This window comes from Aythya ferina, assembly GCF_964211825.1.
Source record: "Aythya ferina genome assembly, chromosome: 3".
Lineage (NCBI taxonomy): Eukaryota > Metazoa > Chordata > Aves > Anseriformes > Anatidae > Aythya > Aythya ferina.
The window spans coordinates 43,270,424-43,298,389 of record NC_140298.1 but is presented as its reverse complement, the minus strand read 5'-3'; the positions used below and the strand labels follow the sequence as shown (position 1 = coordinate 43,298,389).

Sequence of the window (27,966 nt, the reverse complement as noted above, 5' to 3'; positions counted from 1 at the left end):
AACATAAAAACATTATGTTTTTATGAAACCCTAACAAGAGCTAACCATGTCCCGTGATGAGGGAAAGGTGTTAAGTGCAGAGCAGTAGCAATAAATAGCAGACTCTATTCCTGTGAGCATTGTCTTTATTCCATAAGAGCTGTCCCTTTGAAAGCTTTAGACAGCCAGCAATAAATATATTTGACTCAAAAACATATGGGACATCAAAGATAGGAAGACAATTTATTACATACTATTTTCATCATGTAAGTTCATTCATTTACAATGTAAGATTTAAAATAAAACATAAAAAAGAAACATTTCCTTCCACTTTTATTCTATAGTAAAAAGTTTAGAATTTCTGACTGCTTTCCATATAATGGAAAACTATGGTAAACTCTCAATCTTTCGGTGACAGTTGATTCTTTCTTGACAGTTGATGCACCTATTTGTTGCTTAAGATACAACAGGAAGCACTTCATTGCTACTTATTTGGTAAAATAAAGAACAGTGAAGTCTTTCTTTTTTTTTTTTTTTTTTTAGGGACAATGTTTATCTTCAATCACACGCTTCAAAAGTATCTAGGATTGTTCCACTGTAGTTTGATCCTTGGCAGTCAGGACAAGCTCTGTAAGGGCTGAAAAGCTTTTTATGTTGCTTGTATCCAGTCCCATCTTCCGTATCTAGAAAGACAAGAGAAATGTTAATTTTATTTAGAACAAAAGCTTATGGATTGCTCTCCTTAAAACAATTAGTAAAGCATATGTTTTGTCCTGCACTGATGAGCAAAGAAATATAACTGCATATAGTGCACACTACAAAAAAAAAGCTGTATCCAGCTTTGCTCAGGTAAGTCTTTCCATTCAACAGAGCGTCCTGCAGTAAAACATTTAACCATCTTCTAGGCAACTTTTAACCGAAGTCAGTTGGAAGTCAAGTTTCCAATGAAACAGTCAGAAAGAGAACCTTGGCTGTAACTATGCATTTAATGCATTCATTTCAAATGAAATTTTGCCCAGAATCCTCATTTGGGATTTGAGGAAAGCCTTTAAGGCAAACATGGATACACCCAATAACAGCCAACAGCACAGTAACAAAAGCATTTCAATAAGCTGCAAGAGCCCATTGTTCTAGCCTTGAATTTCCTGTGGGATGAAGACAACAACAGAGAGTTTGCTAAAAGTCATTTCTTACCTAGGGAATCTCTTGCTTTGGCAGTTAGAAAAATACAACCATGAGAAAAACAAAAGTACACTGAAATCTAAATGAAACCACGATAAAGTGATCCTGAAAGATGTTTGCTGCTGGAACTCTTGGTAATGTCCACCAGCTCCTAAATGATTATGAATAATCTATCCCAGTTTAACTTAAATTCACATTATGTTAATGCACATAATTGGATAGGAATAGAAGAACAAACCCAACTCAAGCTCCCAGTTAAAAACTGCCAAATAGTATTTCTTGTTAGTAAATAAGATTTCCATGCTTCCACCCAAATCTTCCTCCTTTGTGGTAAGCCTCAGAAATAAGAAAATCATCTCCTTACACACAGGAAGAATTTACCTACCTGTTTTACTGTACAGACAACATCTGCTCATAACCAAGACTGATAACAAGTGCTTGGCAACTAATGACATGGACGTGCAATTAGTAGTCTACTTTTTTTTCTGAAACTTACACATGGAAATAATGACTACTAATCAGCACAATTTGATAAAGCTACTACACCCATTTCCTGGAATATTTTGTTCTTTTACTTGTTTCTACTTTGTTGTTTTAGTTTTTGTATTCAGCATCAAAAGGAACTTACTGTTACATAGCACAACAAGAAAGAAATCTGACCCCTTCCAAGCTCTTGGGAATAAACCCTTGATTATGCAGTGAGTGAAGGCAGGAATTACCCAGGAGAAGGCAAACAAAAGCAAGACCATAAAGAATTTTCCATCAGAGCTAAGAAAATACCCTGTCCTTTGGTCTGTCCACTCAGTATTTCTTTGTGCTTCTGAGTACTAAGCAATACTTGAATTCTGAATAGTGAGAAATACCTTTTTCACTTGTATACAAAAGCACAGAAAGCATGCATTGCTCAAGGAGATTCTATGATCATTAAGGTTTCAAGTCACCTGAATTACACAGATATAAAAAACAACCAACAAAGCACAAAGTTTTTAAGACCAAAAAAATAAGCTGAGCTCCCATTTCCTCCTGTATCTCACTCCCTTACCTAACAGCAGTAGACAAACTTCTCTTTTAACTTACTTGTTCTCCAAAATACTCGACATCAAGGGCCAGCTGCAGTCGGATTTTGTCATCATCACTCATACCTCCATTCGTACCAACAGGATTTGAAGCTGCAGTTCTTCTGGCTTGCTTCAGCCTTTTCAGGCTCTCTTCCATTTTCTTAACAGAACTTAACACATCAGAAACAGTTTCATAATACCTAAATGAAGGAAGATTGAGAAAAATTACACTTTTATAGAAAAGCCTACTGCATGCACATCACTGGCCCTCATAAAAATTATGAGGAATGCTGAGAGGAGTGGTTTTGAGAAGAAGCTACTGATATTTCCACCATTAAGTACAGAGGCCAACCTAAAGATTACAATTCAGTGTTGAAGCCTCCTTCTCATTTTCCACAGTGCCAGAAGTAGCACATATCCAATGAAATTATCAGGCAGAACATCCAAACAAAAGCAATTATTACTTTCTTTTTGTACACACTGAAATGGTTGAACTCACAGAAGATAACATCTCACAGCAGTATGAAGTTGAAAGGAAAGTAGACGGACAAACAAATTTCATTAAAGAACTTAATGCAGATGGATACTCATGCTCAGAAGTCCTCAAGATGCTAGCCAGGAAACCAGAATGAAGGAAAGCACTGTGTTTTGACTGCCTTATACAGCTGGGAACAACTGGCTTTTCAGCTTTTTTCATTATTTTTTTTAAGCACTAAAATTTGCATTATCATTGTATACAATAAAATTGTCAAAGGAAAGTCAAACTCAAATTTCTTGAGAATTTGACCATGATTTGCTGACAATAACATGAGGTTAAGGACTTAAGTAATTTCTGAGACAAAATGCAAGGTTTTAGTTTACTGTTGCATTACTAGAGCAAAACAATTTCCATATGCTCTATCCACAATGTCAGTTTGTGTACATCTGAGCAGAGGTCAGGTCTCGAGTTCCCAGCCCTGCTTTTCATCTGTTGAGTACAAAACAGTAATAGAAATCTGAACGAATGCACCAGGTCAAAAAGGGGACATATTCCCATTTTCTTTACGGCTGTGTCAACTTGTAGCGTGTTTTCTCTTTTCTCCTGTGCCCACTCAACTGACAATGAAGTTTTTAAATAGTACAACGAATGTTGTGCATGGCTCTCTTACTTTTGTGTGCTTTCAGAGAGGGCGCCTTCCAACCACTGATGAATCATGGGCTGTTTCAATATATCTCTGTATTCATTTTGTAGTCTGTAGAAGGGCTTAAGAGCACTGTCAACATAAGGTGAAGCTTTAGTTGGCACTTCCTGGGAGAAGGCAGGGAAACATGGTGGAAAAAAGAATCTGTAATTTATTTACTGAACACATGGACACCATTTATAGCACATACGTGAAATGCTGAGCATGCATGTAAACCAAGAAATAGATTATTCACAAATAATCAATAAAGAGATCTTCATAGACATGGAACAAACCTTGACCAAATCATTCAGCAGCTTTATACTATGTAAAATGCTATGAAACAAGGTCCATAATGACCAAAGCTTTTGGAGAGATGCATGTGCCAGCCACCCCTATTATTGCCTACTTGCTGCTCATGCTGACTTCAGAAAGTTGAACACGCTCTGTATAAACAACAGCCTAGCTCTCTTCATTAAAATAGCTGCTATTTCGTATCATACTTCACTAAACTGAAACCACTGCTCCTTCTATTCTCATACCACCCCACCCACTCACTATGTTTTTCAGAAGAAAGCTTTTGGGATAACTCTAATATCCCTTCTCTACTTTCTTCTGAGATGGTCTTGGAAGCAGACTGCTTCATTTCTTCAGGGGTGATCCATGCAATAGCTTGGACAGACCTCCTGCGTTGCAGGGGAACAGATCATACCCAGGGTACACAATCTCTGACATCTGAAATGCCTGTTACTTATATTTTCTTATACTGCCTTTTTATTTTATTTTATTTTTTTTTTTTTTATATGAGACCAAACCAGCTACCATAACAACTGTGCAAATTGGCAAAGACAAGGCACAGCAACAAGACACGCTAAGATCTGAACATGGTTTTGGAAACATATTTATTAATTACTTTTTATTGTTTTTTCACCAAATCATTTTATTTATTTATTTATTAACCATTCTTATCTTGTTTCTTCTGTGCATGGCATTCCCGAACGAAATCTAGGAAGCTAGCTCACCAAGAAAAAAATTCTTGACATAGCAGGTTGAAGTGTCACTCCCTGCCCTGATCAACCCATCTTCCAAAACAAAAACAAAACAAAACAAAACAAACAAAAAAAACCCTACCAAAACCCTGCCACCCAACAGCAGCACATCTTACAATACATGCTATGAGACGAGGGAAACCAATTTTTTCTTATTAACCGTTCTGGTTTTGTACAACAGTTTTATGTCTTGCCCTTCCGTCTCAACCTGTGCTCTCATCATTGTTACCCTACCTAAAATTTTGAAAATACAATTCTTTCTTTTCAAAGAGATAAACAGTAATGACTAAGTCATCTCAGTATTTAATACATTTCTTGACTCTCAAGCAGATATGAACAGCCCTGAAATTGTAAATGTACTGCCCAGTTAAGATTCTTAGTACAGGCCCTTCTGAGATTTATTTTTCCTTCTGCAACCAGCACTGACCTTATTGGTTCTCCTATATAATCTTGGAATTTCCAGTGCACTCTTCAGATAAGTGAAAGAGGACTCACTCAGATCCTGGATAATTCTGTTATTCAAGGTAGGCACGCAGGCTGATAAAGAAGTCTTTGAGTCTTCCAAGGCTTCTATTCAAGTAAAAAAAATGAAGTTTAGACTGAGCTACCCTGCCCAATCACATTACAAATTGTGTGAATCCAGCATCATCCCAATCTCATTCCCTGTCCTAGATGGCTGCCGGTGCTGAATACAGGATGCTTGCTAAATAAATACACACCAACCATTTATAAAGTATCTCCACGAATATCAACCATTTCTCAGCCAGAAAAAACAAATACAGGGAAGACAATTAAAAAAGGGTAACTTGACATTCTCCAGGTTCACTTTTTTTTCCCTCTTCTCAGTGTTATCGATGCAGCAAGGGGCTTGAATCAAAAGGCTCAAACCTACCAAAGAAACTGAGGCTGTGAAATTCTCTCTCACAGTACCTCAATTCCCCATGGACTGACTGGAAAACGCTTGACACAAAGCTGTGATTGGCAAAAGATCATCTACTGAGTTGGGGATTTACACAAGCAGCTACCACTCTCATGGACTTAGGCATCTATCCATCTACCCATAATCTTGATTTAGATTTAAGTGGGTCCCTCTCTTCCTGGAGAAGCATCCTAATTATTGAACAAGTTACTTCCCAAAAAAAGCACTTCAGACTCACTGAATTTTAATCAAATGTTTTCTAGATTTCAAGGTAGTTTCTCTTTCACAGAATGGTTAATGTTGGAAGCAGGCATCATTAGGCAATAAAACATGAGTGATTTCAAGTTTCTCATGGTAAATTATACGGCATGTAAAAGCTAATTTTGTTTGGTCAGCAAAGGGACTTGGGAGAATGGGGAAAGACTGAATTCAGCCTCTCAGGTTTACCTGCAATACAAGACATGTTCTTGAAGCCAATCATTTCAAGTTTTGGCTTAACCATTTCTATGACGTCAGGAATCTAAACAAACAAACAAACAAACAAACAAGAGTCCTGTTATAAATATATTTAAATGGCTCTTACACATTCTGCAAGTTACAAGTGCTTTAAAAGACACCTTCGGTCTTTTCTGAATTTTTAATTATGTTTATCGAAACCTAGTATTAGAAAAATACAGTATTAATTGGATTTAAGGTCTATCATTCAATTTTCTACCTTACAGTTATCCTCAGGGAAATAACTTATAATTAACAAAATACTACCAACCCAGAGGCAACTTCACAAGATACAGGAATTCCAGCCTCATTGGCTGAAAAACATGAAAGAGTCCCCACTGAAAGCAAATAAATACCATACAGCTCTTTCAAAGATTCTGGTTCATTAGTAAAACATGATGATAGAACAATAATCTTGATTATAAAACCTTTTTGAGGCTGAAAGATTTTTAAAAACAGTAAATATATAAAAGAGAATAACATTAAAGCTGAATACTGTACCACACTTTGAGACATCAGAGAGATTACTAGCAAAAGTAAAACTCTGGACAGTTACACTTTACATTAGAAGTGAGTAGAAACAACATGCTCTAGTGGTAAAGTCCAGAAGCTACTGATTAAAAGTTTAAATATCTGAAGTGGTTTCTCTGTAATTTGCCACTCAAAGTATCCAGAGAATAGACCCTGTATTTCAGGTGGTATTTTTTCCTATCAGACTACTCCAGTTTTAGAATTAAAAAAAAAAATCTTAAACAAATGCATTGTGTTTTTTTGGTAGTAATATCATTAACAAAACGCCAAATAGTACTGGCACACAGACTGACAAAGACTTCTGTAAGTAAAGTCTCAAGCACAAACCTGTTCCTGGAGTTTGTCCAGATCTGCAGCAATATACACCAACTGAGTACTGGATATAGAAGGCAAAGGCTGACTTTCTGGAGAAGACCCATTCCCTTGGTCCTCGTTAGGGTTGAGGCTTATGGAAGCCTCAACCTTTCTGCCAGCTGGCACTGATTTTTTGCTTTCCTTTGCATTCTCACTGGAAATGGGCCTTACAGAAACCTGAAACATCAAACTGAGATGTGAGTCCTAGCAATAGCAAAAGCAGTTAAAGTTGTGTATACAGAAACAGCACAAAGTTTTCCTAAGTTTTTGGCATTAGAATGTAACACTTGCAAGGGATACTGACATTCCTAAATTGCATTAAAAGCAGTATTTTTAAAACAGTTTTTGGTGCACAAAATGGCTCAGTAATTTAGAGCTCTTATTACTATGCCACAGGACAATACCATCCTGGAGTAATTACCACCTGTGTGGTGTTCAAATAAACAGAACGTGCTAGATCAAAAATTTGATTATTATTTGCTTTGTAGAAATAGACTATTTCATACGCCAGAACACAAAACCAGCTGTGGATTGTGCCAATTAACTTTCCATTGCAGAGACAACTAACTGCAGAAACAAGAGATTGTTTCAGTCAACCTGTCCTACTACAGCACTACAAGGAGCAACGCTCAGAGATCTGTGTGCAAGAGTTTTGAGCACCTTCTACGCCAACAGTCACCAAATAGAGCAGTTTGAGTCTCCCCCTCCCTCCCCTTCTATCGTGCTTGCAACAAGGCTACTCAAGGTCTTTTTTTGGTCTCAGAAAACATGACTCACTGCTGTCAATCATCTCCTTTCTCCCACCTCCTCAAGCCCTCAGCTGTAAATCACACGCCTCACTCAGCTACTGTTTTAATGAGCACTTTTAGTAAGACAATTTAGCTGAGAGAACAGTGCTATTCAGTCTCAAGAGAAAGATAAAGGGAGATCTTTCTGCTGTCTTCAGCTACCTGAGTGGAATGTACAGAGAAGGTGGAATCAGACTTTGTCTTGAGATACAGTGACAGTAAGAGGCAATGGATATGAAGTGCAACAAAGGGATTTATATCAAAAGGAAAAAGATATTTAATTACAAGGGTGGTCAATCATTGTAAAAGGGTTCCCCAAGAGACTGAAATTTTTGCCTTTGGATATTCAAAATTCAACCTGAAAAGGTTTTCCATAACCTTATCTAAACTGGCCCTGTTTCGAGCAGGAATTTGGACCACATGACCTCTAGACCTCCTTTTCAACCCAAATTATTCTATCATGCTGTCATTCTGTGACACAAGAAAGGGGGAGAGAGAAACTTGTATGGCTAGGAATGGGGCAAAGCACAAGATCTTCTGCTCAGAAGCATGAGTTACGATGTTGAGTCAGTTGACCATGCAGCAACTGATTTGTATTAACTCAACACCTTATTTTTTTTGCAAGGTTAGTTTTCACCTGGCTCAGTTTCACAACCTAGTTCACAGTATCAATATGAAAACATATTGATACCAACTGTACAAAACACAAGATTATGGCTACTTCTGTCTCTGGCAGAAGCAATCTTACACATAGTACAATCTTGGCAACCATCAGACAGTAATACTTGAGCAATACTGATATTTGTGCCCAATGATATGCTTTGCAGTGATACTTTATATAAAACAAACTCAGGAACTGGTTGGGTGATCTTGTTCAGCATTTTTAAGTTCAGAAGAATAGTAATTAGAAAGAAGTTACACATTTTGTTTCAAGAGGTCTCTTACTGATGGACATAACTAATCACCAAAACCTGAAGTACGTAGTTTTCTTACCTCACTAATGAACATGGAGTAACGTGCCAAAATTTGCAGACTAAGTTTCCACAGACGGTGTGCTAACAGTGGTAAAAACATTTGATCTGACCAGCACTTCAGAAGACTCGTCCAGACCATGTGAGTGGCCAAAAGGCAATACGAGCTGCCCTCTGAAAACAATCAGGCAACAAAGGTAAAGTTCCTAAGCACACTGTGAAAGACGGAACATCACTGATGTTAATAATTGCATTATCTGAGATTTAAAAAGAAGTCTTCAATATTTATTGAAAACACAGTAGGAATATCCATATTTAAACCAAATACTTTTAAAGCAGTTCATGCACTAATATTATATAGCATAAAGCTAAGGAATGTGTCTGCAAGATTCAGATAAATGCCTTGAAATTGTAGGATTTATGCATTTCATCACCATTATTTTTTCCTCCTTGCTCTTCAGTTCTATAATTTAAAAGTCAGAAGTAAAAATACACATGCACAAGTTACTCTTAGCTACCTTCTTCACAGGCATTTACTCCAGTAACTGAAGTAACAACTTTTCTAATTACAGTGTACTTCTAACAAATACACCAGATTTGTCCTTCCACTGTAATCCTTCCGATGCTTACCTCCTCATCTGCTCATAAATCAACGTATGTTTTTAGAGCAGACACCAACACAAACGAACTATAGCAACCCTAAATGCTGCCAATAGATAGGGCTATGTAGCAGGGAAGATGTCTGTAAAAATAAAGAAAAGTTTGCCCCAATAACACAGCATGGTCTTTTGGTTGTCACTTACAGGATGCCAATACTTCCTTCTTGCACTGAGGGGACAGTTCCGCAAATATGTTAATTGTTGCTGCTAAAAAGGTGTTTTAAGTAAGCGATCACTGAACAGTAGTCTTATATTGCCTTCCCTACAAAAATGTATTCCACTGTTTAATGAGTTCTTAAGAAAACAGAAAGCTTATGTGAACCCTCAGGATGCCCATTAGTAAGTAATAATAAACAGACAATAACCACTGCTACTTAAAACAGTGCTTCCTTCTTAATAGGGAAATAATTAATTTTTGCAATTAAAGTTTACCTGGTGCTTCCTCTAGTGAATCTGAAAGTGATGCTTCAAAGGCCCCTGCTATTTCTCTGAATCTGAAAAATAGAAGTTTTGAATGTTATAAATCAACAATTGCTTAAATTGATGCCTAAATGCTTTTCAATGATCAGCATCTATGCTATCAGTGCACATACACTAAAAGATCTTAAGTGTGTTTTTTAAATCCTGCAAAGACCATGTTTGACATTTTACAGGCAGATATGAAATTTATACATTGGGAAATTATGAAAATCACAATTACGAGCATTATCAAAGCCATAGCTCAGTGTCAAGTCCTTAGATTTTATCAGAAATGGTTTTGTTGCTGCTTTTTATTTCCTCTAATCAGTACTGTTTTCACACTGTAAGTGAATACATCGTTTCGTACTTGCTTTAGCTGACCTTCAAGCATGACACATGACAGTGGGAGCCTTTAGCTTTCTGCATGTTTGTTAATGAACAGTGGCATAAGGTTCTGCAAACAATTCTGCACCTGAAAAATCAATAGTTCCTCACAGGATGCCCTGACACCCCCTATCCCACCTTTAAAAAAAATTGAACAAACCAATGAAACAATGAAACCAACGAAATGAAACAAACAAAAAATATAAAAAAAAAATCCAGCCCTTGATTTTTTGAGGTGTAGCAGCAAAATTAATATTAAAACATTACAGTACTTATCCATATTTAAAGAAGTATTAGGTAAGTACTCTTGTTGTGCAGGAGTTGTAGAAATGTATCCTTTCACCAAGTTCTTACCTCTAATGCTGAAATAAAACTGTATTTTACAGTCCTCCATAATAAGTTTTTGTCATTTTTCCTTTTTTGCTTTTATGTGCAGAGTAATCTGTACACCTACCAAGGTTACCAATTACGAACCTGCAAGGCTCATCTTAAAACCTCTCAACTGTAATTTCCAGATCAGAACAGGGACCCATCTAGCTTTTCTTGTTCAAACTACTAATGGACTAGATGCGTGCTTACAGTATTTTAAGTAGCGATCTGTGATTGACACACCAGGGGTTGGAATAAAAAGCAAGTGATGTGACTTACCTTTTTCAATTGCTACCAAGACATAGCACATATTTTAGAAATATTTGTGAAATGGTTTCAAACCCTCATTCCTGCCTGTACAACACCTTCATTGAGAAAGGAGTGTCTTCAGGTCTTATGGTGAAGAGGATTAGAGAATCAAATCAGATTTTTTAAAATTATGCAAATTTTGCTGAATATTTATTAGATGGGCAAAAAATATCTACCATGTAGGCTCATTACAGTTCCACTATCAGCTGTAATGACATAAATGAAACAGACGGCAAGGAAGAGAGTTACTGGGGGTGCTTGTGCCTGCATTGCTACAAAAGAAATGCCTCTACATCCATCTATTCCTTAAAGAATCATTTGTACAGGCTTACGTGAGGTCTGTTTGTTCTGAGTAATTTCTGCAATTGGAAAAAAACAAAACAGCAACCTTAACTGTAAATGTCACAGTGTAAGATAACACTTCAATAAAAATCCTGTATGATTTGAGGATAGTTACACACTTCAAAGAAAAAGCTTTGCTGCTATACATAATGAATATATGGCATTATTTTCACATTTGTGCACTGAAGAATTCATGGGCAATTCCAAAAGTTGTCAGATGATTCAGGTATAAAGGATTGATAGGGTAAAAGATGAAGCAGCTGCCGTTATCTAACCATTTACTGAAATAGTGAACTATTCAGATTTATAATAATCTTAAAAGAAAAATATTTATTTTTCTTTGTATGAGCCAGACCCCAAAGTATCCAATGGGAAAAAAAAATATGTTTGAACAGAGAGAAGATGCTGAAGCTTCACTTCCATCTTATGAGCAGCAGCATCAACGTTTTATCAACTGGTTACGTATTAGAAAAGTTGCACTTTCAAACAAAAGGGCAGATTCAGGGACCTATTAATGATGTCTTTCTGTTGTTAAGAGGTTTATAATTGCTACAGTTCCACAGACCCTTAGAGTCTGCACAGTCAGCACCACTACTGTATTGAGTGCTCCTGCCCTTTTCCCTTGGGGCAGCATCAATATTTGTACAGTGAAGTGGTTTGGAGAAATTGATTAGAGTTGAAAGTCAGCCCTTTTTGCCCAAGGTAACAGTACTTCATATTGGCTCACTGCATAGCTGCAGGAACAGTTGTGCAAGCAAAAAAACAGAAGAGGATGTCAGAGGAAGCCAGAACCATTATTTTATAAAAAGCACTGGATCACCAAAACACGAAGACCCTGCCTGCTTCCAGACCCACACTCCTGCCACTGATTTGTATTAGCTCCAGCCCTTACAGGATTCCAGGATTTGGCATCACTGTAGTTTTTTCCTGGATTAAACAAACTGCATAAATATGTCTACGGCTGTACAGTAATTACCATTTATAGAATCATGCTATAAACATAGTCACAAAAGTGATCCACATTAAAAATAAACCTCAATTTCTTCCCTCTTTTTTTTTTTTTTTTTTTTTTTTGAGAATTCTTCCTTTTGCTGCCTCCCCCCTTTTTAAGAAAAAAAGATCTGATCATTTCAGAGATCCAACATGTAGTTTAGCCCCAGAAACAGCTGTAGTGGAACAAATAAATGAGCAGGATACTGAGAAGCAAGGGAAAAAACATCCTGTAACTGGTTTTGCTAGCACAGAAAATGTTATTGAACCCTACTGAAGTACAATGCAAAGACCAGAGGGTATACACAGTCCAAGTACAACACACTGCAGACACTTAATACAGTACTTGGGCTGGCATGTTCAAAACTAAAGGCAGAATATTAAAAACTTACTTAGTATACTGGACTATAAACAAAAGCAATCCACAAAACCAAGTAATCATCCTCGTACATACAGGAACTAAAAGACATGTGAAACAAAACTGGGGATGGAAACTATTAGCTGCTTCTGCTTTGACTGGATTCACAACTAACACTGCTGCAGTACCCTCAAGGCAACAAACTCTGCTCATGTAACAGTGTATGAAGCTGTCCAGAGACTCTCAGAAGTCTTTGGACCAAGAGAGATGACACACAGAATGCTTAACAACTAACAGACTTTACCAACAAGCAGCTTTCTTGCCTGGAGGCCTGTTAACCAGCCCTAAAATCAGATGCATAGGCTAGACATCCTACAAATATGGTTCCTTTCTGTAAAATTTTAGCTTTACTAGAATTAAAATGGAGCTTTCTTGGTTCTCTCTGCTCTCTTCCCATGAGATCTTTACAACATAATGCTGCAGGTACATCACACCAGCTGGAAAAGTAAGCTAGAACTTATGACATAGCTTCTTACATAAAGAAAATTGCTGGGTGATCTTTGAGAAGACAACCCTACAAGATCTAGAACTTCAGAATTGTCCTGTGAGACAGAAATAATAGGTCAGAAGCATAGCCAGATGTGGAAAAGCTAGAAGCTGTCAGCCTTTTAATTTTTTATTTTGTAGAATAAAATCTTTTTCCCTCACTGTAATTATTCCTCTGGATTTGCACAAACAGTATCACTCAACATACAGTTTAGCTCCAGGGAGAAACGGCACTTGAAAAACAGAACCTGAAACCAGACTCAAGACTTACCTAGGTCTGTTCATAAGCAGCATATGAAATTCAGTGTAATGACAGCCAGCTACCCTGCAATATGTACTCTATGATTTTGCTAACGTGCTGGAAGATGCATAAAGCTATGACTTGGCTCAGTAATTATATTCTCATAGTTTGACTTCTATGATTTTGTTGACGAGGGGAACTTTGTAACGTAACGAGAAGATCTGACCCTAAGCAGTATCATTTTGCTGTGACAACTCTACTTCTGAAAGAATTGATGACTACAAATGCATACCAACCTTATTTGAAAATAAACAGGCAAATTCCATTTGTTGTTAAAGCTGTGGTAGGACGGATGAGATCTTAATCGTTTCACACTGGCCTGTGAGCCACACTGTCGTTCAAATTTCCGTACAAAATCCATACTGGTAGTGTACTTCTGCAGAAAGAGAATGAGCATTTTGATCACTTCCAAGGCCCCCTTAAGCAATGAAAGTCACAACGGTTTCAACAGATCTCCTGCATCAGACTACAGTTAAGCTCAAGACTCAGAATGGGCTGACACCACTGCCATCACCTAATCTTGTAAGGCTAAAATCCTGGATTGCTGTGAAACTAAAACCAATGATCTAGCAGGTGTTACTCTATAATAAGAAAAAACAGCACACAGCACTTCTAAAAAGCGTGAAATTGTCTGGAAAAGAGAGCTGATCAGACAGATGTATTGGTATTTCTGAGCTGAATCACCGGAGTAGAACAACAATGGTGCACAGCACTGAAGTCAGTCCCAGGAAATTAGAGATAAAGGGATACAACAAATGGAAAGGATCAGGAACGAAATCCAGAAATAGACATCACCAAACACACATGAGAAGGGAAGTATGGTATTTCCTTTCTATTATATAGAAACTGTTCTACAGGAATTTCTAGAACTGTTTCCCTAACAATATGTATTGCAAATACCAAATATTTGCAGTAAAACTTCAAACAACTGGAAGGGTTGGTTTATTAAGATATTTACAAATAGTATTAAGCCAGTTGCAAACAAAGAAAAAATGCATCAATCCCGAAATACACTTTGGGCTTACTCTCAGTAACTTATTAACAGCCTGAAATAAACATAATAAATTAACATGTTCAATGCAGAAAGCCACCAAAGCCTTGAGCAAGAAACGAGAGGCAAAATGGTACATGAAAATGTTATTTCACACAAAACAGACTGTATTAACAGTACAGAGAAAAAGATTATGTAAAACAAGGAGTAAAAACATAGCTACAGTTAAAATCTGCCTCTGCAATGAAAAAGTTTGACTATGTGCAAATGGTTTCTGTACAAAAACAAAAAAAAAAAAACAAGGAACACTCCTAACCCCAAAACAGCAGCCATAAAAGAAATCCTACATGTCTCACTGAAATCTCTGCATGTTCAGTAAGCCACTGTCTCAGTGCTTCTGACGGTGTGGTGCTAAGAGCAGCAGCAGGGCTGCAGCAGCAAGACTCTTACCACAACCCATAGGCAAGCAACATACTCAGATTCTCTGATGAAGCAGTAAAACATCCTCAGAAGCCCCTGAGGTGCTGCTTACAGGTTCTGCTCTCAGAAGCAACCCTGGGACCACAGGCCATGCACTGACATGGACATGCTTTAGTGTTGCTTATCTCAGTACATTTTTGTATTGCATATCTCAGTACATTTGTGACTTTCAGTTCAGTGTACCATTACAGCACGTTTTTCTCGTGATATGGCAGTTGCAGGGTGGGGAGATGGTATTCTGGCAATTGCACAGGAAAATCTTTTAGGTAACTACATCCATCCCAGTGTGGTTTTATCTATAACACAGCGGAACCGTAAGAGCTGTGGGAGTCAAATGCAGGGAGAATGAGACATCAGTGCTCTTTCAGCCTGCTTTCTTAGATAATAAGCCCAATACTCTAAAAGGCAAACAAGCCATTAATGCTCAGCTGCCTTCTATCTCTAGCCATAGATAGAAACAAAACACTCCGAAAAAAACTATCACCTTCAAAATGGAAGGCAACTCAGACATTTATCTAGTTATTTATAACATTATATCTAAGAGAGGGAACTAACAGCAAGACTGCTTCCCATTTCAGCTTCCAGGATTGGATTGTTGACTGCACAGAAGTTATTTAACAGAAACTGTGAGAGTCTGAAACAAAATGCAGCAATTTTCGAATACAGGCATTTAAACTTAACAGTCTCAAATCAATGTTTAGAGATGGGAGTATTATTTTTAAATGCCTGTAAAGCTACAAATCTGAGTCAGAAATAAGGACACAATAACCTGAAACTATTTAAAAACTGCAGAAGTAAATAGTTATTTTAACATATATGCTTAAGACTGTTAGCTTGATTTTCACAGGATGATTTGAAAAAAATTTTTTTCAATCCTGTCTACATAAAAGGACCTTGTAACAAGTACTACTTTTCAGCATTAAAACTACATACAAATGCAAAATAAGCAAACAACATGGAGAAAAAGACTTTTCTGCATTTCCATCAACTTACAAAACGGAGCTAGGAAACCACTGTCTAAAGTCTGCGTTGCATTACTTCGATTACCATCAGGACAGCAAACGTTTACAATTTTTTCCTCTTCCTAATTTGTAACTGCTCCTACTCTTTTTTTCCATGGATGTAATAGCATGGCATTACACTTGGCATTTCAACTTCTTATTGATTTTTACATAAAATACTGTGATTCTGACTCAGACTCGAGATCATTAAGTGGACAAAAGCTGTCTAGAAAGAACTTTGGACAGACTACATGAAGTAACTGAAAGTCACTGGGATTTTTTTTTTTTAAATAAATGTAGCAGCATCACTGGTCAGTATCAGCCTAGCATGAAATAACAGGCTATTAAGAATTGATTTAAAGCACCAAAACCAGCTCTTCTGAAGAGAAAATGCATTCTTGTGTAAACCACGCAGCACAGCTCATACTTTGCACTACGCAGGGCATTAGGTGAAACCTGAAGGATGATAGAAGCTTTATGGGAAACTGAGAAGCATTAGGGCAAGTTGGAACCCAGACATTTAATTAAAATGAACAATAACCCTTCCTATACAGAAGTCCCAGTCTTGCCAAAATATTGTTGTCATACTCTCCCACCTTCATATATGTTGCAATTCTACAGCTGAGATAGGCCATCTACTCCTAAAGCAAACATTTAAGGCCAAATTCACAAGACTAAACAGCTTCCAGTAACTTCTGTATGAGCCTTCCTGACTGCTATGGTTTAAGCTGGCAGGCAGCTCAGCGCCACACAGCTGTTTGCTTGCTCCCCCCAGTGGGATGGGGGAATCAGAAAAAAGGTAAAAATCAGAAAAAAGGTAAAACTCATGGGTTGAGATAAAGACAGTTTAATACAACAGCAAATGAAGTAAAAATATCACGATAATAAACAATAATAAATAAATAAAGTGCTGCACCCCGCTGGCAGGGCAGTGTGAGAACCTGAGAAGTCTCTGGCTTAGTGTAAGCACTGCTCTACAACAACTACAAGCATTATTTGCATCCTAAATCCAAAACATAGCACAATGCCAGCTAGCTGGAAGAAAATTAACTCTATCCCAGCCAGAACGAGGGCACTGACAAAGACAAGGAGAGAATTAATGCCTATGAAAAGATCAAGTGTTGTAAGATAGCCTCCTCTTCCCGGCTATGCAAGCACATGAATTTATACAAGAGCAGCAGCGAAAAAGCCTGGAGAACATGGCTCATTCAATTCTTGTGTGTGTCACAAGAATAGCAAATGGAAAAAAGGTAATTACCTCATGAAACACATCTGGATTTCCAGGGTTAAACAGTGATGGCAGTTTTTCTTCTAAACCACGTACTATTTCTGGCCACACTGAATTCACTAGGAAATCGTATCCAGGAACAATGTCTGCTTTCTCACTGAAATAAAAGTTTAATTATTCCATGGTTATATTTCACCACCAGGCTTCTATTTGGAGGTAGGGATAACTAGAAAGACATGTACTGCATCAGACAAAATGTAATTAAATTATTTTATTTTTTATTTTTTTAATATTGCTGATTCTCTTTAATTGTTCTCCTTTCAGGTTTCATATCTGATCCCATGGTCTCAACAAAATATTTTTTAGAATTCTGGAACTGTATTAAAATTTTATCAGCTACATATTTTGCAAGCGTGTCTGGAAAGCAAGTACTTTTCTGCTGAGAACTCCTACTTGTAGGCTTTCAAGACTTAAACAGCTCCAAACTTTGGAGATAACAAGTAGAAGTAATGTGACTAATACGATGGCATGAAAGAACTCTTTCTTAATTGTTCCATGTTGTACTTATGCACAATATTGTGCTTTGAAGCAGAAGATTAAAGGCTACTCTGATTATGAAAATTTATAAATTGAGAGCAGAAAACACACAAACATTTAATTCCAGTTCAGTACTCTAAAGTCAAGACTTTCTACTTTTAAGATTAGAACCTGGTGAGGGATTAAAAGAACTGAAGTGTTAGTAAAACTCAGAGTAATAACAAGCTCAGCAATGGACAAATAATTAGAAGAGTAATTCTGCAGTCCCCAGGGGATATATCCATAGTTCTGCTAAATACAGCAGTCCATTACACTAACCAGTCTACAAGCAGATAAATGGATACAATTCAGTAGACATAGATTATTTAAACTTTGAAACAGGCAAATTAACTGCGTAAGGAATTAAGCACTTTTTTTAAGAAAACAGTGGACGTAGTATACAAATCAATTAAACTTATAGTTCCATTAATACAGTGAGTCAAATCTCTGAGGATCTTCCCCACTTTTTGATGTATGCTAACAACCCAGTTACTTTAAAACTTGTTTTTTTCCTGATAGCTTTGTTATGCCCTTTTCCTTGGATGAAGCATCCAATCATGTTTCCTTGATTTAAAAAAAAAAAAAAAAAAAAAAAAGCACAAAAACCAACAAGGCATCTGGCACATTGTATTGAAAACAGTACTCAATTCTACTACTGAAATACAGGATTCTCTCCTTCCCTTCTCTGAAGGTCTGGGCCCCAACATCAAGAAAATGGGTTCACTGTTTTGAAAAACACAGATGTGAGGCAGAAATCAAACTTGAATATGAATCTTCAGGAAAGACCAGGTAAGTCATTTATGTATGGTAAGTAACTATGAAAGATATTTCAAAAATATATATTAAATTTACTGTAACTTTAGTGCAACTGTAAGAAACCCCAAGGTATTCACCTTGAAATAGCTCCCCCTGTAACTTCACGCAAGAGACGGCAGTGGTGAGGAACAAACTCCAATAGTTTGTTGTACATGGCCTGAAGGCCATTAGGATGAGCTTGAACATACTCTTCCACAATCACCTGCCAGGAAGAGTTCAATATTAAATGTCAGAAAAGTGAGTATAAAATACCGCAATGTAAAATTCAAAAGCCTACTCACTTAAAACTTCTCATATCATAACCTTAAATATTGCAATATTTGGTAGATTACTTTCCTAGTTTCCAAGCAGAACGTGCCAGCTTAAATTATTGCTTTCCTTAATGCATAACTCTAATCAGCAAGACCAGCCACAAGAATACAAATGAGCCTCTAGCTTTTAGTTGTTAGCCAACGTGCCTGGCTCCCCACCCACTGTACATGTCACTATCACCTCAACTAGTCTGTGATAGCAAACATGTGACTGGCAAAAGCTAATCAAGCCTTAGAATAAAGTCAATTTTTTTTTTTTAATGTAGAGTTAGGTTGGTCCACTCCCAAATGCAGGTAAGCCAAGAGCCAAGAATCTTCCATCACGAAGTTAAGCCTTTAAAGCAGCTGGCAAAGTGGTTTCACAGGACAGTACTTCAAGTCCAGGGAAAAGGGATAACCACTGAGAAAAGAGAAGGCAGACTATGTGGGTAATACGGGAAAAGGACAATAGTTTATATTTTTTGTTATTCTATTTTTTGCCTCTCACTACATAAACAAGCAGAATGGTGCAGAAGTGGGGATAGAATGGATAGTAGTAAAATTGAGAGGGCATGACCAGTCCCCACTGCTGTTGCTACAGTATTAGAAAGCACCCAAGGGGGAAGTTTGTTCTTAAGTGGAAAGGTCTGGATCCACCATCCTACTTCTTCTACCATCCAAAAGCCAACAGCTGTCTTTGTTTTATAAATCTGTATGCACACAAGGTAAGAACAGAAAAAAATTAAATGTTTCCTTTCTTACAGAAGAAGAGGAACATCCTACTGACAATGACATATAGCCCTGCTTTTATGAGACAGACTATTCTTCCACTGGGAAAGGAAAGGTTCCATCTCTTGGCTGCAAAAGGCATTACTGAGTGGAAAAAAAAAGTAATTTCTTTTCCCCATCTTGATTCAGAAGAACAACTCCTTCACCAGAGGTTACACAGACTAACTTTTCACTTGCCTAGGTTGGAAAAACTATGTGGAAAACAGCCTCTAAATAAAAATAAGGTATTTAATTATTTTTATTATTATTAAGTTCACTTCTCCATTTATATTTAGAAAGTCACACCAGTGTAAGAAAAGGCAATTGTTATTGCCTAAAGGAACATAATCAACACTTTTAGGAACAATGTTCACATTACTTTTATGGGTCTTTATAAGAAATGTTGACTCTATACTATGAGCGGTTGCATTTTTTGTGGAAGATGAGTAGAGAAAATACATTTTAAATATTCAGGAACTGGAAAAATAAAAGAATGTCTGACATCACATCTCATTTAGAGGTTTATAGAGCAAAGAGAACAGTTAAAAATATCTCCATTTAAAGAGTAACAGCAATAAAATAAAATCTGGACAGCAAAAGGGAAGATGCAGCAACAGCGTGACTTGGGACTCAAAGCTGCTGAAAAGTGCTATCTATTTCAGAGGTAATGATGAGAGAAAGGAGATCTGTTCTGCCTTCTATTAACATACCCCAGGTCAAGCAAGTGGTTATTTGCAATCACCAAGGCAGCTCTCATACTTCATGGCCTTTCCTCCCCAGAGACACAACAGTGAAAGCCGTGGACCATTCATCATCGTAATACTGCTGAGAGGTTCATAATGCTAGTTCTTGTTCAACAACTTCACAGACCTGCTGTGGGCCCAGTTTAACCTATTCTGTAAGACCAGTGAATTTAATGGTTTTGTGAAACACTCTGACAGCCTGGTGAAAGGCAAGGAAACTGCCTGCAACAGGGCAGTCAGTGTTAGAGCTTATGCTGTGAAAAGGGCACTGATTCACAGTACGGAACAAATATCCCCTGAATGATACACAGTCAATACCTAACACAGACATAATTCCCAACACATTGATTAAAAATTTGTTAACATTTATTGCCACCTCCCCTCTTAAAAATGGGGAAAAGTAGGCTTGTTGCTATGGAAACACCACTTCAGCATATCTATTAAAACCATAACAAACTCGTTTTATCAGGTTTGTTTAAACACAGCAAAATATCAAATCTTAAAATCCATTTTTGTATTTTCACGGAAGCTTCAAACTAGAGCTGCCATGATACAATCATAGATGCTTAAAAATGTTTTTAGTGGCAACTGCAGGTGTGCTGACAGACAAGAAAAATTGGGCACAACTGACTGACTTGCTGACCCATTATTGTGGCAGGTTACTCATTAATCTTTCCTTCTTTTTCAGAAGGATTACATTAACATCAACTACAACAGAAAGAAAAAAAAATAGCATAGATTATTCAGCTAAGGCCAGAGGAAGCAGTAAGAACAAAGCAGTACCAGAAGGTACTGCTGATGAAACTTTTTACAGGCACAGCAAAAGCTGCACAGTCAAGAAAATTAGCATAAAGTCCTCTAATTTCAGAAAATGTAATCAGTACTCTGTAATTGGTCCAACTCACTATTGCAAACTGATGTCCTACAAATAAGTTTCTCATGAATTGAGAACTGGCCACCTGACACGTTTTTTTCCACTACAGAACAGCAAACACTTTCCAAACAAATCCTGGTACATGTCCTGGTACAGCTGGGAACAGCAGATACTGCTCCTACAGAAAAAAAAGGAACAGCAGTAAGAACTATTTGTACTGCTTTTGCCTGGTATTGAGCCAGTAGATGAGAAAGGCACACCTCTGACCTGATCCAATGCACCCTGCTCCACAGTAAACTGTATTTTACTGCAGCTGTGTGCTTGGCTTAAGGTTTGTTATTTGGATTTCCCCCCGACCCAAGCAAAATGTAGGCAGTGGGATATAACTAAAAACTGGTAACAGGAAAAAGAATTCCCCCACTTTCTTTCTTAAATAGGAACAACAAACTGACACCGTTAGGGGTCAGTTCTCTTTCTCTCTCCACAGAAGCACTCTGAAGCTCCTATCCAAAGCTGGAAAATAACCAAAAAAACAAGTATTCTTGCAAGTCAGATCATTTTCTCAGGATTCTTGATTTTATCTTACCTCATCTATATAAGGTTTCACAAGTACTTGACCAACTAACGCCTCTGCATCTCTTGTTTTGTCAATTGTTGCATAAGTGCGAAGACAGTGACGTATGATGTCAACGTTTGAAGTCTGAAGGCCTTCCAAGAGCAGCCCTTCAAGAGACTGCTGCAACGTAGCTGTTATTCCAGCTATACGCTATGAAGAGAAACAAAATATAGTAGTGTAAAAAAACTTAAAAGTAAAGCCTTGCCATTAATGCTGAAGTAAATTTTTTCCAGAAATACCTCATTTGGCTTTCAAATTTCATTTAAAATGTACACAATTTTTGATAACTGTCAACATTAAATGATCATGAACACAGCTTAATGGGTTAACAAAGTTAAAAGTTACGTAAAAAGGCACTTATTTTCCTCTGTATATTGAAAGAGACATGCTAAGTTATGCAGTCTCCTTCATACTGAAGAAATGGGTCAGTAATTGTTCCTTATTCAACAGAACCACTATGTTCGATAACGCACAAAACCTTTTTAATGTGTTACCAGGGATGACAACTGTGGCATTTATTCCTAAGTGTCAGAAACTAAAACTGTGGTGTGCTCCTGGCACAACTTGACAAGTAACTGCAAACCAAAGACACTGAATTACACTGGTGACAAACGACATGCCATTAGACTCCTTCTGGCTTCTGCCTAACAGCTGCTTCAGTCAACACACATCCTCCTGTCTGCTAACCATATTTCCTGATCTGTAACATCTCTTCCACTATATCCAATTCATTGTCACACTAGCTGCAAATAATACTCCTGGCCCAGGATGGTCCCTTGCAGCTCTGTATTTAAAGCGAGTTCAATGATGCACGATAATTTAATCATAGTTGAACTACCCATTTAACAAGTCAAATTTTCTCTCTGGCATTTTGCATGCTATATTGCAGCCATCCATCTATAAACTAATTTTTTCAATAGCCACAGAATCTGCTCTGAACATGCAAAACCAGTAACCCAATTGCTAACTAGTCATGGAAACTATGATCTCATGACAGCTACGACATCGGTGCGTTATCAAATTTTTCATCACAAATTCAAAGCATAGCACCATATGGGCTACTAGGAAGAAAATCAACTCTGCTCCAGCCAAAACCAGTACAGCAACAACAGGTACAAAACAGAAGTCCTGGTAACTATTGTAAAGCCAGCCACACAACAAAGGAACAAAGGTCCTCCCACCATAAATACTACTCTGCTGCTCACATTTACCCCTGTTGTTAATTTGGTTGCCAGAATAGTCTTGTGAACAGTCCATGAATCAACACGGTATCCTTAAAGTCTTGAGATAAAACAAGTTTGTATCGCCAACAGGCACTTATACATAGTGAAAAACTATGAAGCATCTCATTAGCTCAGAAGCCATTAAGGATGACAGCTTTCATGCTCATCTGCTTAAAACATTACTCCATTTCCATATGACATACTTTTTAAGCACTACTTTTCATTCCCTCTCTCCAGTGAATGGTTAGGGAAAAAAGGCAAAAAAATAAACAAACACCAAGTCATCTTTTACATTTGACAGCTATTAAAAACAAGCTATCAGGGACACTAGCCTACCAGCACAGATACCAAGAATTAGGCACTAAATATCAATAAAAGACAAGCTTCAATTTATTCCAGTCAACCACTTCTAAGACATTCCACTTGTATTTTGATCTGTACACTGCAGTTAACAAAACCAACATAAATCTCTGGAACTAGGCCTCGCTATCAGTATGCAGACAAACTGCAAGACATAATAGACTAACAAAAGCATTTGTTATGTTTTTTTTACTATTATTTCAAATAATTTATCCTAAAGACGTTAGTAAGCAAAGCATAAACTCTCAGAAGAAATAACACTTCCATTCTACTGATAAAACAGCCTCTTGAAAGTCATTTATCCTGTAAATCAATTCAGTAGAACTCTGTGGAAAAAGAGATTTGTCTTCCTATTTAGATATTTTTGCTTGATCCTACAAGTGTTAAGCTGGCTTTAATACAATACCTACTGGTCTCACTTTGTCCAAAAGGGGCATTCCTTTGCTTTGTACTGCATGAAATTGTAGTTGATTAAATTCTGTGGCAATTCTCTCTAAAACCTGTCCGGTTACGAGTGGACTGGAAGAGAGATAATGAGAACAGTTAGATCCTTGCAAATATACTCACTTTCAGTTGCAATAGATAATGTTTTCCCCCAATTTTTGTTGTTAATACAAATATTTGGAATTCAGATAGGTACTACTGCAGTCACACAATAATAATCTGGAACAGACTACAAAATTAGAGTTGTTTTGAATCTACTACAATATGAAATGGGTGAAGCAGAAGCTGAGGAACAAGAGATCAAGCACCAGCAGTATGAAGCATTGCTTTCTACATGGCAAAGCTGCTTATTGTCACCGAAGAGTCAGTCTTAACAGAACTCAAGAAACTGCATTAAGTGCTCTTCACGATCCAGATTTGTTTATTTCCCCTTTCCATCATAAAATAAAACTAAACACAGCTATCTCTAGAGAAACAGTCCTATGCTTCTCAGGTCTATATGGCCCCAAAACTTGGCCTAAATTTTGAGTCACTTACATACAATCTTGCTTCCAAACATGATTCTGCAAAGTCTCTCACCGTGACAGAAAATATTTGCATGTGCTTCATCCCTCTAGGTGTGAACTGAGTTGTCTGTTCATTTCCCCCCACTCACTACCGTGTGATCCAGTGTACAGAGTGGAAGAGCCCCAAAGCATGTCTCACATTTAAACAAGCTTATGAAATTGTCATTTTCCTCCACCTTTAAGTTGCACTTGCATCCCAGCTAACTATTCCATGTGCCTGGCTGGTACACTGGTACCAAAACTAGCCAAGATACATTTTCCCTCTCTCAAAGGTAGAGGGAGAGGATGCTTTCCATTAAGCTGTTGAAAATCAAAACTCAGCAGTCTGACTGGAATTTGTCACAGTCCTGTCTTTTCAGAACTTTTCAGAGGTATAACTTGTGTGGCTTGCCTGCCTTAGACTATTCTCGCAGCAGTCCTTTCAGCTATACCTAAGAAGGGAAAGCAAGAAAAACTATTCCACATTTTACTTCCAAACAATATTGGAAAAGACATGCATTTGCATGAGCAGTTTGGACATGACAGGATTAGAGACTTCCTAGGAAAAAAAATACAATTTAATGCACACTTCAGCACTACGAGTAATTCAGAATGACAAATTTACAGAGGACTAAAGTTGAAAAAATACTAAAATAAGTCACATATTCAATCAGAGTTAAATGTCTGAAGATATATCCTAACGTTTGCAAGTTTATCTCCAATATCATTAAATTAAATTAGTCCCACTGATATTAAAAAGAAAGTGTTTACTCGGTTGTTTTATTTTTTTTGTTTGTTTTTACCTGTTTCCCTCTAAAGAGGACAATTCATTAGTGCCTTGGGAATGTAGAATTTTCTCAATTTTCTCAACTGACTGAATAACATGAATAAGTCTCAGGACACACATCTGTAATTAAAGAAAGATTTTTTATGTCTGACCCCGATCCCATTACATTATATAACAACCCTGAAAATCTTTTGGACTTTTTTTTTGGGTGTAATTTTTTTTTTTTCCCGTTGCAAGTTCTCTCCCTCCACCTTAATTTTTGAATCATGTCTCAGTTAAAGTATTGCTCGCATAAGCCTATAATTTTTCCAAGTTAAGCAAAACCACAAATATTAATTCTCCTGCATACAAAATTTAAATGGCCATATGTTTATATTTGCAATATACTAGTTTATATACTACTACAAGCAGAAACAAGAACAATTGTAACTAAAAAAAAGCCAACTGAACATAAATGTTTTTGGAAAATAAAAAAAAAAGTAAGAAAAAGACTTGTATCATTAAGACTGTAAAAACGAAGTCAGTCAACCAAACCCTCTTATTTTTAGAAGTGCAAAATTCTGTGGAATATGCATCTGGACAGCCTAGAACTTTTTAAACTCTATTTTCCTGCGGTTAATGTCAAAACCAGAATTTGACCCAGTGAGGATCTTTTCAAGGTAATAATTTGTTGTACCTTTTTTCTTCTAATATCTTCTTGTTTAGACAGCCGGTCATCCACCGCCCGAATTCCTTCACTGACACATGATTTAAGACTCTGTGAAAGAGAAAGTCAGTATGAAAAGCTGGATTCCCACTATGAAGAACAAGTTTTAAAAAACAAACATCTAAATTCTAAATTCCTGAAACAGGAGACATCAATAAGAATATAGGACAAATAAAAGTTATAGTATGTCAACTACTCTCAAAAAGAAAAAGACAGAAATAAGACTAAGTAACTTAAGTATAATCTTAGTATAACCTGCTCCTAAAGTACTGCCATGACAGGTATCATTATTTCAAGCCAAGTGTTTTCTCCATAACTTATAGAGTACAACCCACCTTTCACCCAGAACAAAGTAATAAAACCAGTATGATTTTATGTCTTCAAACTGAAGTTAAAAGTCAGATTTAAGTAGCAATTTCTATACAATAAATAGCTCTCTAGGTGAACCTATTTCATGTTATATATGTGAACCTATTCTCAGTTTTAGACATCAAGGCTAAGATATTTGATGGAACATTCATGCAGCAAATATCCACTTGAATCAGCTGCCAAGATGATGGAAATTTGCCTTTCACTAAATGCTAAGTCACGGTGAGACTTAGAACAAGAATCAGACTGACTTGAAGTGGGTGATCTTTCATGGTTCAACCACAGGGCCAAGGAAAAAGTCTCCAGTGGGACTGCCTTTAATCTGACTTATTTACTCCCATCTCCAAGTTACTCAGATATTAAAATAATTACAATATCTGCATAGAGTTAACTTGCAAGAGTCCATTCGTTGATCACACTTAAAGGATTCTTTACTTCTGGATCGAAAGGCACTACAAAAAACATAAGCCTACTACAACTGCTAGAAAACAATGCCTCTCATGTTACCTAAGAATAGAATTTTCAGAGAGAAAACAATTGTAACTATTAGCATAAGTAAAACATTTCTATATTATATGAAAGTGAATTAAAGATTACCAAGCCATGTATAATGACTGTTTTGAGCATACCATAACTTCTTCCCTTAACTGTCCCAAAGGTACGGAAAGCTGGTTAAGGGCCTTGTCCATGCCAACCTAAAGAAATTATCACAAAAAAGATTGTAACTCTTTTGGTAAATTCATATGTAAATTACTGACAAAGTCTATCATTTTAAAGATACTTAAAGAGAACTGCGATGAGACATCTCCTGTTATGGCCTCCAATTTTAAGTGCAATGCACAAATATGTTACTTCCAACGCAGGCATAAAGGTGTCAGACCGTTTTTGGCATATAAAGCCAACAATGAAAGAAAACCTTAATTTATGTTTGTTTTTTTTTTTCCCTTTCTAGAGAAGATAAATCTCAAACTTTGAACCTGTATAATGTTATAAATTAGAATAAAAGAGCAGGAGGCACAATGGACAAGAAATTTTAATATGAAAGCGATTAAAATTCTCAGCAAAATGTGTTGGATTTTCTAAGAATACACAGATGTATAGTAAGTTTGAAGAGTCCTAAAAATATCTCTCCGAATGGCCTTATTTGCATCTTTACTATTAATATTTTAGTAACTTATTCCCTTTAATTTTTACAAATGTTAGCAGATAAAAACAAGAAGTGTCTGCCTTGAATCTATCTTCCTAATTAATTATTTTTACGATAAATTAATACATCTAAAACATTTATTATGGGCCAACAGCAATTCAGTGCTGCTTGTAAATTCTGTAGGAATAGTCTCTCAGTTTCTCTCAGTGTAAGGGGTCAGAGTTTAAGCCTTCTTAAACCTAACAGGTCAAAATAGAAGCTATATACTTCTCATATGAAAAATAAAAATCACAGTAAGATGTATTAAGCCTGACAGTACCACCTAGTAACACTTACTAGATTTGTTGAGAGATTAACAAAATCTGCATAGTCCTTATTTATGAGCTCTACCATGGCCGTTTTCAGGAGTTTGTAATAGAGCTCCAGATCCTCTCTGAGCTCCTCCAGCTGCACGCGTTTCCTGCACTCCGACACGAAGTGATCAACGTCAAAATCCGGCTGGAAACCAAACAGGACAGGGAGACGGATGTAAGCAAAAACTTTATGCACACACAGAGCGCTCCAAATTCAGCGTGCCATACAGAAGAGCTGACCCCACCGCACACCCCCCTCACCCCGCAGGAGCCCCCTCGCTGCCCCCGGCCACCTTCATGAACTCGTCCTTGTCGAAGCAGAGGTTGTCGGGGCCCCGCGGCAGGTTCATCTTCTTCGCCTCCATGACGGGCAGCGGCTCCCGGCTGTAGCCGGGCGGCCAGGCCCAGGAGCCGCCGCTGCCAGCGCGACACCTCCGCCCCCCCGC

The 27,966-nt window shown here is 37.2% G+C and overlaps 1 protein-coding gene across 1 annotated transcript; it reads right to left on the bottom strand.

Annotated features, from left to right (window-relative positions):
- Positions 1-107: 107 nt before the first annotated feature.
- Positions 108-27,966, bottom strand: COG2 (component of oligomeric golgi complex 2). The gene is made up of 18 exons (XM_084515738.1): positions 27,814-27,966; positions 27,504-27,665; positions 26,650-26,715; positions 25,622-25,702; positions 24,962-25,065; positions 23,580-23,688; positions 21,557-21,736; positions 18,373-18,497; positions 16,934-17,060; positions 13,440-13,579; positions 9,578-9,639; positions 8,509-8,660; positions 6,701-6,904; positions 5,795-5,867; positions 4,856-4,998; positions 3,368-3,507; positions 2,239-2,419; positions 108-662 (listed from the first exon to the last, which is right to left on the bottom strand). The coding sequence occupies exons 1-18, from the start codon at positions 27,883-27,885 to the stop codon at positions 561-563; spliced, it is 2,223 nt and encodes a 740-aa protein (XP_084371864.1). The 5' UTR covers positions 27,886-27,966; the 3' UTR covers positions 108-560.